The sequence below is a fragment of the Octopus sinensis genome, linkage group LG15 (assembly GCF_006345805.1).
Source record: "Octopus sinensis linkage group LG15, ASM634580v1, whole genome shotgun sequence".
Lineage (NCBI taxonomy): Eukaryota > Metazoa > Mollusca > Cephalopoda > Octopoda > Octopodidae > Octopus > Octopus sinensis.
The window spans coordinates 13,198,676-13,213,355 of NC_043011.1; the positions used below are offsets into that span (position 1 = coordinate 13,198,676).

Genomic DNA, 14,680 nt, shown 5'->3' on the forward strand with positions numbered 1-14,680 from the left:
TCCGATTGTGGCCGTTTGCCAGCCTCACCTGGCCTCCATGCCAGTGGCATGTAAAAAGCACCATCCAATCATGGCCGTTTGCCAGCCTCACCTGGCCTCCATGCCAGTGGCACGTAAAAAGCACCATCCGATTGTGGCCGTTTGCCAGCCTCACCTGGCCTCCATGCCAGTGGCACGTAAAAAGCACCATCCAATCATGGCCGTTTGCCAGCCTCACCTGGCCTCCATGCCAGTGGCACGTAAAAAGCACCATCCGATTGTGGCCGTTTGCCAGCCTCACCTGGCCTCCATGCCAGTGGCACGTAAAAAGCACCATCCAATCATGGCCGTTGCAGCTTCGCCTGCCTCCTCCATGCCTGGCATGTAAAAAGCACCATCCAATCATGGCCGTTGCCAGCCTCACCTGCCTCCATGCCAGTGGCACGTAAAAAGCACCATCCAATCATGGCCGTTGCCAGCCTCACCTGGCCTCCATGCCAGTGGCACGTAAAAAGCACCATCCAATCATGGCCGTTGCCAGCCTCACCTGGCCTCCATGCCAGTGGCATGTAAAAAGCACCATCCAATCATGGCCGTTGCCAGCCTCACCTGGCCTCCATGCCAGTGGCACGTAAAAAGCACCATCCAATCATGGCCGTTGCCAGCCTCACCTGGCCTCCATGCCAGTGGCACGTAAAAAGCACCATCCAATCATGGCCGTTGCCAGCCTCACCTGGCCTCCATGCCAGTGGCATGTAAAAAGCACCATCCAATCATGGCCGTTGCCAGCCTCACCTGGCCTCCATGCCAGTGGCACGTAAAAAGCACCATCCAATCATGGCCGTTGCCAGCTTCGCCTGGCCTCCATGCCAGTGGCATGTAAAAAGCACCATCCAATCATGGCCGTTGCCAGCCTCACCTGGCCTCCATGCCAGTGGCACGTAAAAAGCACCATCCAATCATGGCCGTTGCCAGCCTCACCTGGCCTCCATGCCAGTGGCACGTAAAAAGCACCATCCAATCATGGCCGTTGCCAGCTTCGCCTGGCCTCCATGCCAGTGGCATGTAAAAAGCACCATCCAATCATGGCCGTTGCCAGCCTCACCTGGCCTCCATGCCAGTGGCACGTAAAAAGCACCATCCAATCATGGCCGTTGCCAGCCTCACCTGGCCTCCATGCCAGTGGCACGTAAACACCATCCAATCATGGCCGTTGCCAGCTTCGCCTGGCCTCCATGCCAGTGGCATGTAAAAAGCACCATCCAATCATGGCCGTTGCCAGCCTCACCTGGCCTCCATGCCAGTGGCACGTAAAAAGCACCATCCGATTGCGGCCGTTTGCCAGCCTCACCTGGCCTCCATGCCAGTGGCATGTAAAAAGCACCATCCAATCATGGCCGTTGCCAGCTTCGCCTGGCCTCCATGCCAGTGGCATGTAAAAAGCACCATCCAATCATGGCCGTTGCCAGCCTCACCTGGCCTCCATGCCAGTGGCACGTAAAAAGCACCATCCAATCATGGCCGTTGCCAGCTTCGCCTGGCCTCCATGCCAGTGGCACGTAAAAAGCACCATCCAATCATGGCCGTTGCCAGCCTCACCTGCCTCCATGCCAGTGGCACGTAAAAAGCACCATCCAATCATGGCCGTTGCCAGCCTCACCTGGCCTCCATGCCAGTGGCACGTAAAAAGCACCATCCAATCATGGCCGTTGCCAGCCTCACCTGGCCTCCATGCCAGTGGCACGTAAAAAGCACCATCCAATCATGGCCGTTGCCAGCTTCGCCTGGCCTCCATGCCAGTGGCACGTAAAAAGCACCATCCAATCATGGCCGTTGCCAGCCTCACCTGGCCTCCATGCCAGTGGCACGTAAAAAGCACCATCCAATCATGGCCGTTGCCAGCCTCACCTGGCCTCCATGCCAGTGGCACGTAAAAAGCACCATCCAATCATGGCCGTTGCCAGCCTCACCTGGCCTCCATGCCAGTGGCACGTAAAAAGCACCATCCAATCATGGCCGTTGCCAGCTTCGCCTGGCCTCCATGCCAGTGGCATGTAAAAAGCACCATCCAATCATGGCCGTTGCCAGCCTCCCTGGCCTCCATGCCAGTGGCACGTAAAAAGCACCATCCAATCATGGCCGTTGCCAGCTTCGCCTGGCCTCCATGCCAGTGGCATGTAAAAAGCACCATCCAATCATGGCCGTTTGCCAGCCTCACCTGGCCTCCATGCCAGTGGCACGTAAAAAGCACCATCCAATCATGGCCGTTGCCAGCTTCGCCTGGCCTCCATGCCAGTGGCACGTAAAAAGCACCATCCAATCATGGCCGTTGCCAGCCTCACCTGGCCTCCATGCCAGTGGCATGTAAAAAGCACCATCCAATCATGGCCGTTGCCAGCTTCGCCTGGCCTCCATGCCAGTGGCATGTAAAAAGCACCATCCAATCATGGCCGTTGCCAGCCTCACCTGGCCTCCATGCCAGTGGCACGTAAAAAGCACCATCCAATCATGGCCGTTGCCAGCTTCGCCTGGCCTCCATGCCAGTGGCATGTAAAAAGCACCATCCAATCATGGCCGTTGCCAGCCTCACCTGGCCTCCATGCCAGTGGCACGTAAAAAGCACCATCCAATCATGGCCGTTGCCAGCCTCACCTGGCCTCCATGCCAGTGGCACGTAAAAAGCACCATCCAATCATGGCCGTTGCCAGCCTCACCTGGCCTCCATGCCAGTGGCACGTAAAAAGCACCATCCAATCATGGCCGTTGCCAGCTTCGCCTGGCCTCCATGCCAGTGGCATGTAAAAAGCACCATCCAATCATGGCCGTTTGCCAGCCTCACCTGGCCTCCATGCCAGTGGCACGTAAAAAGCACCATCCAATCATGGCCGTTGCCAGCTTCGCCTGGCCTCCATGCCAGTGGCATGTAAAAAGCACCATCCAATCATGGCCGTTGCCAGCCTCACCTGGCCTCCATGCCAGTGGCACGTAAAAAGCACCATCCGATTGTGGCCGTTTGCCAGCCTCACCTGGCCTCCATGCCAGTGGCACGTAAAAAGCACCATCCAATCATGGCCGTTGCCAGCTTCGCCTGGCCTCCATGCCAGTGGCACGTAAAAAGCACCATCCAATCATGGCCGTTGCCAGCTTCGCCTGGCCTCCATGCCAGTGGCATGTAAAAAGCACCATCCAATCATGGCCGTTTGCCAGCCTCACCTGGCCTCCATGCCAGTGGCACGTAAAAAGCCACCATCCGATTGTGGCCGTTTGCCAGCCTCACCTGGCCTCCATGCCAGTGGCACGTAAAAGCACCATCCAATCATGGCCGTTGCCAGCTTCGCCTGGCCTCCATGCCAGTGGCATGTAAAAGACCATCCAATCATGGCCGTTGCCAGCCTCACTGGCCTCCATGCCAGTGGCACGTAAAAAGCACCATCCAATCATGGCCGTTGCCAGCTTCGCCTGGCCTCCATGCCAGTGGCATGTAAAAAGCACCATCCAATCATGGCCGTTTGCCAGCCTCACCTGGCCTCCATGCCAGTGGCACGTAAAAAGCACCATCCAATCATGGCCGTTGCCAGCTTCGCCTGGCCTCCATGCCAGTGGCATGTAAAAAGCACCATCCAATCATGGCCGTTTGCCAGCCTCACCTGGCCTCATGCCAGTGGCACGTAAAAAGCACCATCCAATCATGGCCGTTGCCAGCCTCACCTGGCCTCCATGCCAGTGGCACGTAAAAAGCACCATCCATCATGGCCGTTGCCAGCTTCGCCTGGCCTCCATGCCAGTGGCACGTAAAAAGCACCATCCAATCATGGCCGTTGCCAGCCTCACCTGGCCTCCATGCCAGTGGCACGTAAAAAGCACCATCCAATCATGGCCGTTGCCAGCCTCACCTGGCCTCCATGCCAGTGGCACGTAAAAAGCACCATCCAATCATGGCCGTTGCCAGCTTCGCCTGGCCTCCATGCCAGTGGCATGTAAAAAGCACCATCCAATCATGGCCGTTGCCAGCCTCACCTGGCCTCCATGCCAGTGGCACGTAAAAAGCACCATCCAATCATGGCCGTTGCCAGCCTCACCTGGCCTCCATGCCAGTGGCACGTAAAAAGCACCATCCAATCATGGCCGTTGCCAGCCTCACCTGGCCTCCATGCCAGTGGCACGTAAAAAGCACCATCCAATCATGGCCGTTGCCAGCCTCACCTGGCCTCCATGCCAGTGGCACGTAAAAAAGCACATCCAATCATGGCCGTTGCCAGCCTCACCTGGCCTCCATGCCAGTGGCACGTAAAAAGCACCATCCAATCATGGCCGTTGCCAGCCTCACCTGGCCTCCATGCCAGTGGCACGTAAAAAGCACCATCCAATCATGGCCGTTGCCAGCCTCACCTGGCCTCCATGCCAGTGGCACGTAAAAAGCACCATCCAATCATGGCCGTTGCCAGCCTCACCTGGCCTCCATGCCAGTGGCACGTAAAAAGCACCATCCAATCATGGCCGTTGCCAGCCTCACCTGGCTCCATGCCAGTGGCACGTAAAAAGCACCATCCAATCATGGCCGTTTGCCAGCCTCACCTGGCCTCCATGCCAGTGGCACGTAAAAAGCACCAAATCATGGCCGTTGCCAGCCTCACCTGGCCTCCATGCCAGTGGCACGTAAAAAGCACCATCCAATCATGGCCGTTGCCAGCCTCACCTGGCCTCCATGCCAGTGGCACGTAAAAAGCACCATCCAATCATGGCCGTTGCCAGCCTCACCTGGCCTCCATGCCAGTGGCACGTAAAAAGCACCATCCAATCATGGCCGTTGCCAGCTCGCCTGGCCTCCATGCCAGTGGCATGTAAAAAGCACCATCCAATCATGGCCGTTGCCAGCTTCGCCTGGCCTCCATGCCAGTGGCACGTAAAAAGCACCATCCAATCATGGCCGTTGCCAGCCTCACCTGGCCTCCATGCCAGTGGCACGTAAAAGCACCATCCAATCATGGCCGTTGCCAGCCTCACCTGGCCTCCATGCCAGTGGCACGTAAAAAGCACCATCCAATCATGGCGTTGCCAGCTTCGCCTGGCCTCCATGCCAGTGGCATGTAAAAAGCACCATCCAATCATGGCCGTTGCCAGCTTCGCCTGGCCTCCATGCCAGTGGCACGTAAAAAGCACCATCCAATCATGGCCGTTGCCAGCCTCACCTGGCCTCCATGCCAGTGGCACGTAAAAAGCACCATCCAATCATGGCCGTTGCCAGCCTCACCTGGCCTCCATGCCAGTGGCACGTAAAAAGCACCATCCAATCATGGCCGTTGCCAGCCTCACCTGGCCTCCATGCCAGTGGCACGTAAAAAGCACCATCCAATCATGGCCGTTGCCAGCCTTACCTGGCCTCCATGCCAGTGGCACGTAAAAAGCACCATCCAATCATGGCCGTTGCCAGCTTCGCCTGGCCTCCATGCCAGTGGCATGTAAAAAGCACCATCCAATCATGGCCGTTGCCAGCCTCACCTGGCCTCCATGCCAGTGGCACGTAAAAAGCACCATCCAATCATGGCCGTTGCCAGCCTCACCTGGCCTCCATGCCAGTGGCACGTAAAAAGCACCATCCAATCATGGCCGTTGCCAGCCTCACCTGGCCTCCATGCCAGTGGCACGTAAAAAGCACCATCCAATCATGGCCGTTGCCAGCCTCACCTGGCCTCCATGCCAGTGGCACGTAAAAAGCACCATCCAATCATGGCCGTTGCCAGCCTCACCTGGCCTCCATGCCAGTGGCACGTAAAAATCACCATCCAATCATGGCCGTTGCCAGCCTCACCTGGCCTCCATGCCAGTGGCACGTAAAAAGCACCATCCAATCATGGCCGTTGCCAGCCTCACCTGGCCTCCATGCCAGTGGCACGTAAAAAGCACCATCCAATCATGGCCGTTGCCAGCTTCGCCTGGCCTCCATGCCAGTGGCATGTAAAAAGCACCATCCGATTGTGGCCGTTTGCCAGCCTCACCTGGCCTCCATGCCAGTGGCACGTAAAAAGCACCATCCGATTGTGGCCGTTTGCCAGCCTCACCTGGCCTCCATGCCAGTGGCACGTAAAAAGCACCATCCCATCGTGGCCGTTTGCCAGCCTCGTCTGGCACATAAAGAGCACCCACTACGCTCACGGAGTGGTTGGCATTAGGAAGGGCATCCAGCCGTAGAAACACTGCCAGATCAGACTGGAGCCTGGTGCAGCCTCCTGGCTTCCCAGAACCCAGTTGAACCGTCCAACCCATGCTAGTATGGAAAGCGGACATTAAACGATGATGATGATGATGTTATCTGTTCCCACAAAAGCACACACTTATCAGAACCAGATTTCCTTTTTGTCTCAATGAAGCTTAACTAGTTTGGGTCAAATTCTGCAACTGAAGAATCTTTTCAACATCAAGTCAAGCAAAGTACTGCTGTGAAGAAAACAAATGTTGTGTTGAGTCCCTTGTTCTAGAACGTTTGTCATGTTGAATATTTTGCTCAAAGAGTTATCTGGTATAATAAGACACTACACCCTAGCTGGTTCAATTCTTCTTGGTATCTCACACAATTTTTAATTTGATGGAACTTATCATGATAGAGGTAGTTAATGAAGAGATTAATTTCTCTTCATTGCATTATTCCACAAACGCACCTCATGTGCAGTTCCACTTGAGCCAGGAAGTATCAGCTTAAGCAATGAAGAATATTGAAAAATTTTTGTCATGTAAAAGAGTCATATTTGATGCAGAGTTGCTATTCTTATTGTTGGACATCTTAAGATTCTCATATGCCGAAGATGGAATAAAAAAGTAGTTGCGTGAATTGTCATGAAATAAAAAATATGCCAGTAAGTTATGTTGCTTGATATTGTATCCAACTGAACTTATACCTTGTTAGGAACACTGATATCTATAGTCAATACCTGTGTAGGACTGATATCTCTTATTATAAAAGGCAGATTTTATCTGCCTCCCTTTGTAACTTATAGAAATCTACAATATAGGATTTCTTCAATTACAATTTACCTAGCATTTTTAAGAGTAGAATGCATCGGGTCATGCCAGGTCCAGTTTTTAAAATTTAAACTCCAATTAAGCAAAATTTACAGAAAACTCACATTCTGGTGTGTATGTCAAATGTTTTTCTTAATGTGGTTTACACCACACGCAAACGCACACACACACAAAGGGAGCGAATTGTTTCACTGACGCTATCACCCTTCTCCTCCTTTGTCTTTGCAAGTTTGCAGCTATTAAAGTGAAAACAGTGAATCCGACAGCGATAAAGAAAACGAATTGGTACCTGAATGGAGTGAAAATTTAAAAACTGTTTCTTTCGGTGATTTTTCTGAAGAAACTGCACCAAGCCACAGACTTTCCCAGAAGAGTAAAGCCTTAGACTATTTCTATTTACTTTTTCAAATGAGCCCATTTGAAATCATTACGGCAGAAACGAAACGTTACGCTAAACGTAAACAAAACGAAAGAAATGATAGTTTGTTATTTCCCACAACCTTAAATGAAATTAAGGCCTATTTTGCCATAAATATTATTATGGGTATCAGAAAGTTACCCAGAATAACAAATTCTATCGTAAAATTTTGTTGTATGCGATGTTTGAACAAAATTTTAATAATTTTATATATTGTTGAATTTACCTGTATCTACCTGCAATTAGAGTCACTTTGTGACAAAAATTATAGTATAGAATTGGTTGAGGACATTTCATTAAATTATCTTCCAAAATTCACGTTAATATATTGATAAATAAAAAAGTTATTGTTGTTTAATGAAACCAGACTAATTACGTTAGAAATTAATTGAAACACATAAGGGGTGTATTTTGGTCAGAAATATAGTAACGAAAGGGTTAAGAAAAACCAAAAAATATTTTATTCTTTATAAATGTTGTATTCAAAATAACATTTTCTTTTAAGAATGTGTATATAACAAAGTATGTGTATATAACTACGTGACTTATATCTTTATATATAAGAGTGAAGTTGTGTGTCTGTCTCCTATGATTTAGATTCCTAACTACTCCCACATTTTGCGGTGCAGTGTAACCAAAACCGGGTATCTTATAGTCGTGAGTCATATCGAGCCCTTCTGGGTATTAGCGCGCGTCTACGATGAGTCTACGATTTAAAAAAATTTACCATCATATTTTTCCATTTTAATGCATTTTTTTCGCTATTATATAAGGGAAGTAACTCTCTAAAAATATCTATGATGTGTCAACGATTTAAAAAGAAATTTACCTTAATTTTTTTTCCATTTTTAATGCATTTTTTTCCTATTTTTTGGCTATAACTCTCTAAAAATGCTTATATAGTTATTTCCCTTACAAACCCGAGCAACGCCGGGCGATACTGCTAGTCTCTATATATAAACGGCAAAATATCTGTCTGTGTGTGTGTGTCCTTTATACAAATCCACAATTTTTCAGATAGAGGGCTCACACTTTCTATGGTCATTCAAAACCGGCCATGGGTGGTCATGCACATCTTTACATTTCCCCAGTCATCCTGCAACGCTATTAAAAAATCAATAGAAGTCACTTTTTTGTGAATTTTCTATCCAAAACCCAATCAAAATGCCTGAATCTTAATAAGCCAATTGAATACCAGCTAGCTGTTTGTAATTGGTCAGAGATTTGGACAGTACTCGCGTGTATGTGCGCACGCACGCAGCTGTATATGCATGCACTAGCATTATGACCTGGCGTTGCTGGGTCATAGTGCTAGTATAGTATAAACAATCACAGTATTGAATAAATAAAATGTTATAAAAGTCATTCATTCTATGCTTGAAAGACAAAATAACTGCATGTGTGTGTATTTACCTGTTCTCCTCTTTCCTTAGATACCTGTCGTCGATCATTCATATCACATTTGTTACCTAAAATCATTTTCTCAACGTCTTTAGAAGCGTGCTGCAAATAAAATAAATGCAGATTATTATTATCAGAATTCATAATCATTATTTCTAATAATTTAGCATCATTGTTACCATTTTAATATTTAATAGTCAGTCCATGCATCCCAATATATCTGTTCAGATTAATTATATAATAACTTCATTCAAACTTTAAATTACTTCAGATTCAATCTATACTCTCATACACAATAAGAGTACATCTCATAGTCTAGAGCAGTGGTTCTCAAACATTTTTTTTAGTCAAGTTCACTTTTTGAAAATATTTTGGCATACTTTGTACTTTAAGTCAAAATATGTACTACAAAACAAGGTCTGTATAATTTAACCGATAAACATTTAATTTATTTGTTATTTTTTATGTTAGAGATAACTGGAGACATAGTTCTCATCACAGTGTAAAATAAGATTGATTTCAAATGTTGGCACAAGGCCAGCAATATCGAGGGGTGGGGAGATGGCGATCATATCAACTCCCAGTGTTCTGGTACTTATTTTATTGACTGATAAGACAAAAAGTAAAGTTGACAGAATTTGAACTCAGAACACAAAGACAGATGAAATGCCACTAAACATTTTGCCTGGCACAGGTAACAATTCTGCAACCTCACTGCCTTAAAATATTGGTTTCAAATTCTAACACAAGGCCAGCAATTTCAAGGGAGGAGGTAAGTCAATTACATCAACCCCAGTGCTCAACTGGTACTTATTTTATCGACCCTGAAAAATTGAAAAGCAAAGTCAACCTCAGCAGAATTTGAACTCAGAATGTAAAGATGGGCGAAATGCCACTAAGTATTTTGCCCAGCATACTAACAATTCTGCCAGCTCGCCGCCTTACAGTGTAAAAATAATACTAATAAGGACAAAGAATTGATTTTATTTTAACAAGTGTACAATATTTTGAAGGCTCTCATTTTCAAAAAATAAGAATAATTTCTTCAAAATAACAGCCAGAAAAAAAAAAATGATAATTGAACAGAATATTCTTAATATACACTACTGGAACAAATGTATCTCACTCTCACTAGCTCTTTTTTATTTCAATTTTTACAAAACTAATAAAACTTGGTTAAACTTACCTCTTCAATATTCCGAATCCAATTTCTTATGTTTTCAAATGATTTTTCATTTGTGATATCGTAGACTAACATAATTCCCTGTTAGAAAATGAACTTAGAAAGTTAGAAACATGAAATATTCAATGTGTTTTAACATGCAATATGGCAATGCAAATAATGTATGGTTAGATAATTACATTTTCAACTCTATCGCGAGTTCACTATTTTGTTTTCTTATTTTGAAACATATTCTTAAAGAAACTAATAACTATACATCTGTGTCCATACATCTATACCTTCAATACTGTGCCCTGTAGAAATCATTGAACATCTGACATTGTAATTAGGTAATAAGACAAGGGAGTAAATAAATTCACATCAAACTGCAGAGAAATGTGGTGATAAACGGTGCCAAAATCACATTCCGTCCCAAGCGAATGCCTGTATTTTGCATTGGCTCTACTACCACTATCTATCTTGTCCTGCTTTTTGTAATTTAGTCAATATTTTTGCAGAAAATATTTATCAACATGAAAAAGGAAAAATATTTTAATAAAGAAAATTAAATGAAGTTGACATGTGAGTTCTATCAGATTTCTTGTACATGATACAGTAAACCAATAAATTGCATATGCAGCAATTAGATGCTTCTAAGTTGTCAGTCATCTGGCATAAACCTTTCAGTTTACTTCTCTTTTATTCTTCACACACTAACTTTTAGCAAACTGGATCTGGCTCAAATGAGATTAATTTCTTTTGCCACATTCTTGTGAAGAAGCTTTCATGCTTATGTCATTTTTATAATCATCAACAAAAGACATACACACACACATGCCATCACAAGCTTTTTCAAATAACTATAATTTCAAACCACATTCTGAAATATTATATACTTCATTCGCTTTGGATGAAGACAAGCCAAAATATATTTTCTACTTCTATACCAATCAGGAAAAATCTTGATTCTTTTGTAAAGCTAAATCTCTGCACTTCTTCATAGGCTAATGTTTCAAAAACATACTTTAAGCAAACGTTCAACTGACCATAAAGAATTGTCCGGCCATCTTCTATACTAATCATTTACCAACAAGCTACATAACGCACACACTCACAGTATTCAAAAGTCCCTTTAGTAATTAATATATAAATGCTAAAGGGACCTTAGCATTAGAATATAACAACTGAGGTCAGTTGAGTTTTTTAATGAATGCTCTCTTCCTTCCTACCTCCTTAAAGCCTTCCCTAATTGTCACTACAATTATAAACACATTCCCCTCAACTTCAGTAATTTCATTGGCTCATGACTCAGGATAGCTGGTCTGTTACAAACCACAAGGACCACTCCTGATACTCGAACTAGATATGCCCTGACAACAGAACAGGATTAACATTACATTGTACCATTTTTAGGACAATGAACATTCTCTCATCTTTAGAAAATGGCATTTTTCCTAAACAAACAATAATAATAATCAAACAATATTAACAAAAAAAAATATATTGAAAAATAAAATTGAAGCAAACTATATAGTTTATATATCATTTAAGTGCTAAATAAACATTTGAATCACCTGACATGATACAAGTACAATGTTTGAAATAATACAGCATTCTTTATAAATACATGATATGGTCAAAAACTCAATGCTTGGATTATATAAGCCCAGGAACAATCTAGAAAGGCACCCATTACTCATCTGACAATACAAGAAGTATGCATGCTTTCTGATTATGCATCATGACACTGAAGTTTTAAAAAAAAAAACATGATTCACTAAAAAAACCTCTTGGTTGAGTTGTTTCTCTTGAACTAACAAAATATATTCAAGGAGTGAGTAAAAAAAGTGGAAGTTGGAGCATTAGAAAATTATAGGTTTTATGAACATTAATGGGATTTGTAGCTTTGTGGTACCAGTGCCGGTGGCACATACGAAAACCATCCGAACGTGGCCGTAGCCAGTACCACATTGACTGGCCATGCCGGTGGCACATAAAAAACACCATCCGAGTGTGGCCGTTCGCCAGCCTCGTCTGGCACCTGTGTCGGTGGCACATAAAATCACCCACTACACTCTCGGAGCGGTTGGCGTTAGGAAGGGCATCCAGCTGTAGAAACACTGCCAGATCTGACTGGCCTGGTGCAGCCTTCTGGCTTCCCAGACCCCAGTTGAACCGTCCAACCCTTGCTAGCGTGGAATATGGACGTTAAACGATGATGATGATTTCCTCTGGCTTCTTACCCTTTTCCCACCCCTGATTATAACAAAAAAAAAAATTTATCCATTCAATTCACATCGATTTTTACAAGTGGGTATGAGTCAGATGGAAATTTACTGAGGTAGTAATTAACAGCCAGGTGTCCTTCCTGTTACCAACCCTTCTGTTTCTCACATAAAGGATTTTTCATTTTTTTTATCCTACTGGTTTTTGAAATCACAAAAAACTCATTCTTTATGAGGAATGTAAACAGGAGTGGCTGTGTGGTAAGTAGCTTGCTAACCAACCACATGGTTCCGGGTTCAGTCCCACTGCGTGGCATCTTGGGCAAGTGTCTTCTGCTATAGCCCCGGGCCGACCAATGTCTTGTGAGTGGATTTGGTAGACAGAAACTGAAAGAAGCCTGTTGTATATACATATGTATGTATGTATATATATATATATAATATATATATATATATATATATATATATATATATATATATATATATACATATATATATATATATGTGTATGCGTGTTTCTGTGTCTGTGGTTGTCCCCCTAGCATTGCTTGACAACCGATGCTGGTGTGTTTACGTCCCCGTCACTTAGCGGTTTGGCAAAAGAGACCGATAGAATAAGTACTGGGCTTACAAAGAATAAGTCCCGGGGTCGATTTGCTCGACTAAAGGTGGTGCTCCAGCATGGCCGCAGGCAAATGACTGAAACACTGAAACAAGTAAAAGAGAGAGAGAGAGAGAGTATGTCCAAACAAACGCATTCACCCACACACACACAATGTATGCTACTGCATGGTACTTTGGACAAGTGCTTTCTACTACAACTTTTAGTTGACTAATTGCTTTGTGTGTGAAATTGGTAGATGGAAATTGTATGGAAGGTCATCGTGTATATGAATGTTTATTTCAGCATGTCTTCAAACTGACACTGTATATGTGGTGATAGTTTTATGTCTCCAACAAAATCAATGCATTTTGTTGCTCAGTTGTTTAGACATGGGGATGGATCAGTGAAAATACACCTTACTTGGAAAACAAAGGAATAGGGCTAGGATGGGTATTTGGCTGTAGAATACCTCATCAAGTGTTGTCTAACCTATGCCAGCATGAAAAAAGTAGTCTTAAAAATTATGATCATCATAAGAGTTATTGAGAAAGTTAGGCATAAGAGGAATTAGATGCAGTGAACATGAGAGAAGACTGTGCCGGTTTTGTCATGTGATGCAATGGATGCCGACAGTTCCATAAAGAAGTGTTGGTCTCTCAAAGTGGATGGAACACATGGAAGAGGGAGACCCAGGAAGACATGGAATGACTTCAGGACAGGGAAAACAGAAGAGAGGATCATATATAATTATTATGTGTTATATTTTTTTTCTTCTGTACACCTTCTCATTTAGCCACCAAGGCCCTCTCCCATCATCCCTTTCCACCTCTGACTTCATCCCTCACATCCCACTCCTACACACTTCACATCAACTATGCTGCCACCTATTACCTCCGTAACCCACTCCTACTTCTTCCACCTTCGCAACTGATCCCCACCCACTGCATTCCCCTCATGTCCATCTGCCACTCTCTTTTCACACTTGTGGACCTACCCACTCACCTCGTGACACATCTACATCATTGTCTTCTTCCCTTTTCCAGCTGGAGTAATCATGTATCTCATCAACAGCAAACACACCTATTACTGTCCTATCTCTTGTTAACTGGTAGAAAGCCACCTTCCTACACCTTATTTCAGTTAAGGGATTTTGCCTTGTGAGTCACCTGGTGACTTCACTAGTGCCAGCACTACATTAAAAGCACCCAGTACTCTCCGTAAAGAGGCCAAAGCAAATATCGGTTCACCGGCTAACAGCTTCCTGAATCTTTCCACCCCATTCTTATTCTGGTTACCATGCTTTCAGCATACTCATCTCCACTCCTGATTAGGTCACCTAAGTAACAGAAACTATCAACTACTATAAAATCTTGGGAGTTTTTGCGAGGAAGTTACTTTACAACTGCATTGACTGCTAACTGCACTAGTGTATGGAATTTCTACTGACACCTTTTCTGCATATTGAGCATGACCGTTTAGTTTCTTGACAGTATTAGTGGCCTGTCTTCTTCCTTACTAAAACTTTGATATGTTTACTCTGCAACTTCTTGGTTCAGGGTTTTGTTTCCACATCTGGACCTTCTCTAAATCCTTCAGTCTCTACTAAAAGGAGTAGATCATCATCATACGTTCTACAGACAAATGGTTTTAAACACCTATTATGGTTAGGAAGACTATAACAAATAGGAAGGTGCTGAAAACTGAGCCTTGATGGACACCTACTTGCATCCAAACTCATTGCCAATTCTCACTTTGCTGACCATATCTATATATGGCTTGCGCTGCCCTTGCCAGCCACTCATAATTTTTCCTTAGTGTCCTCTAAACTACAGATCAACAAATGCTGGATAAAGAGGCTTGTTCTTAAGAATTTC

At 44.9% G+C, this 14,680-nt stretch overlaps 1 protein-coding gene across 1 annotated transcript in view; it reads right to left on the reverse strand.

Moving 5' to 3' along the window:
* Positions 1-14,680, reverse strand: part of LOC115219641 (ras-related protein Rab-8A) — a 58,725-nt gene that overhangs the window by 16,357 nt on the left and 27,688 nt on the right. The window contains exons 4-5 of the mRNA XM_029789802.2: positions 10,002-10,079; positions 8,828-8,917 (exon numbers count right to left, since the gene is read on the reverse strand). Of these exons, the coding sequence (XP_029645662.1) occupies positions 8,828-8,917; positions 10,002-10,079 (168 nt within the window). The remainder of the gene's footprint in view (positions 1-8,827; positions 8,918-10,001; positions 10,080-14,680) is intronic.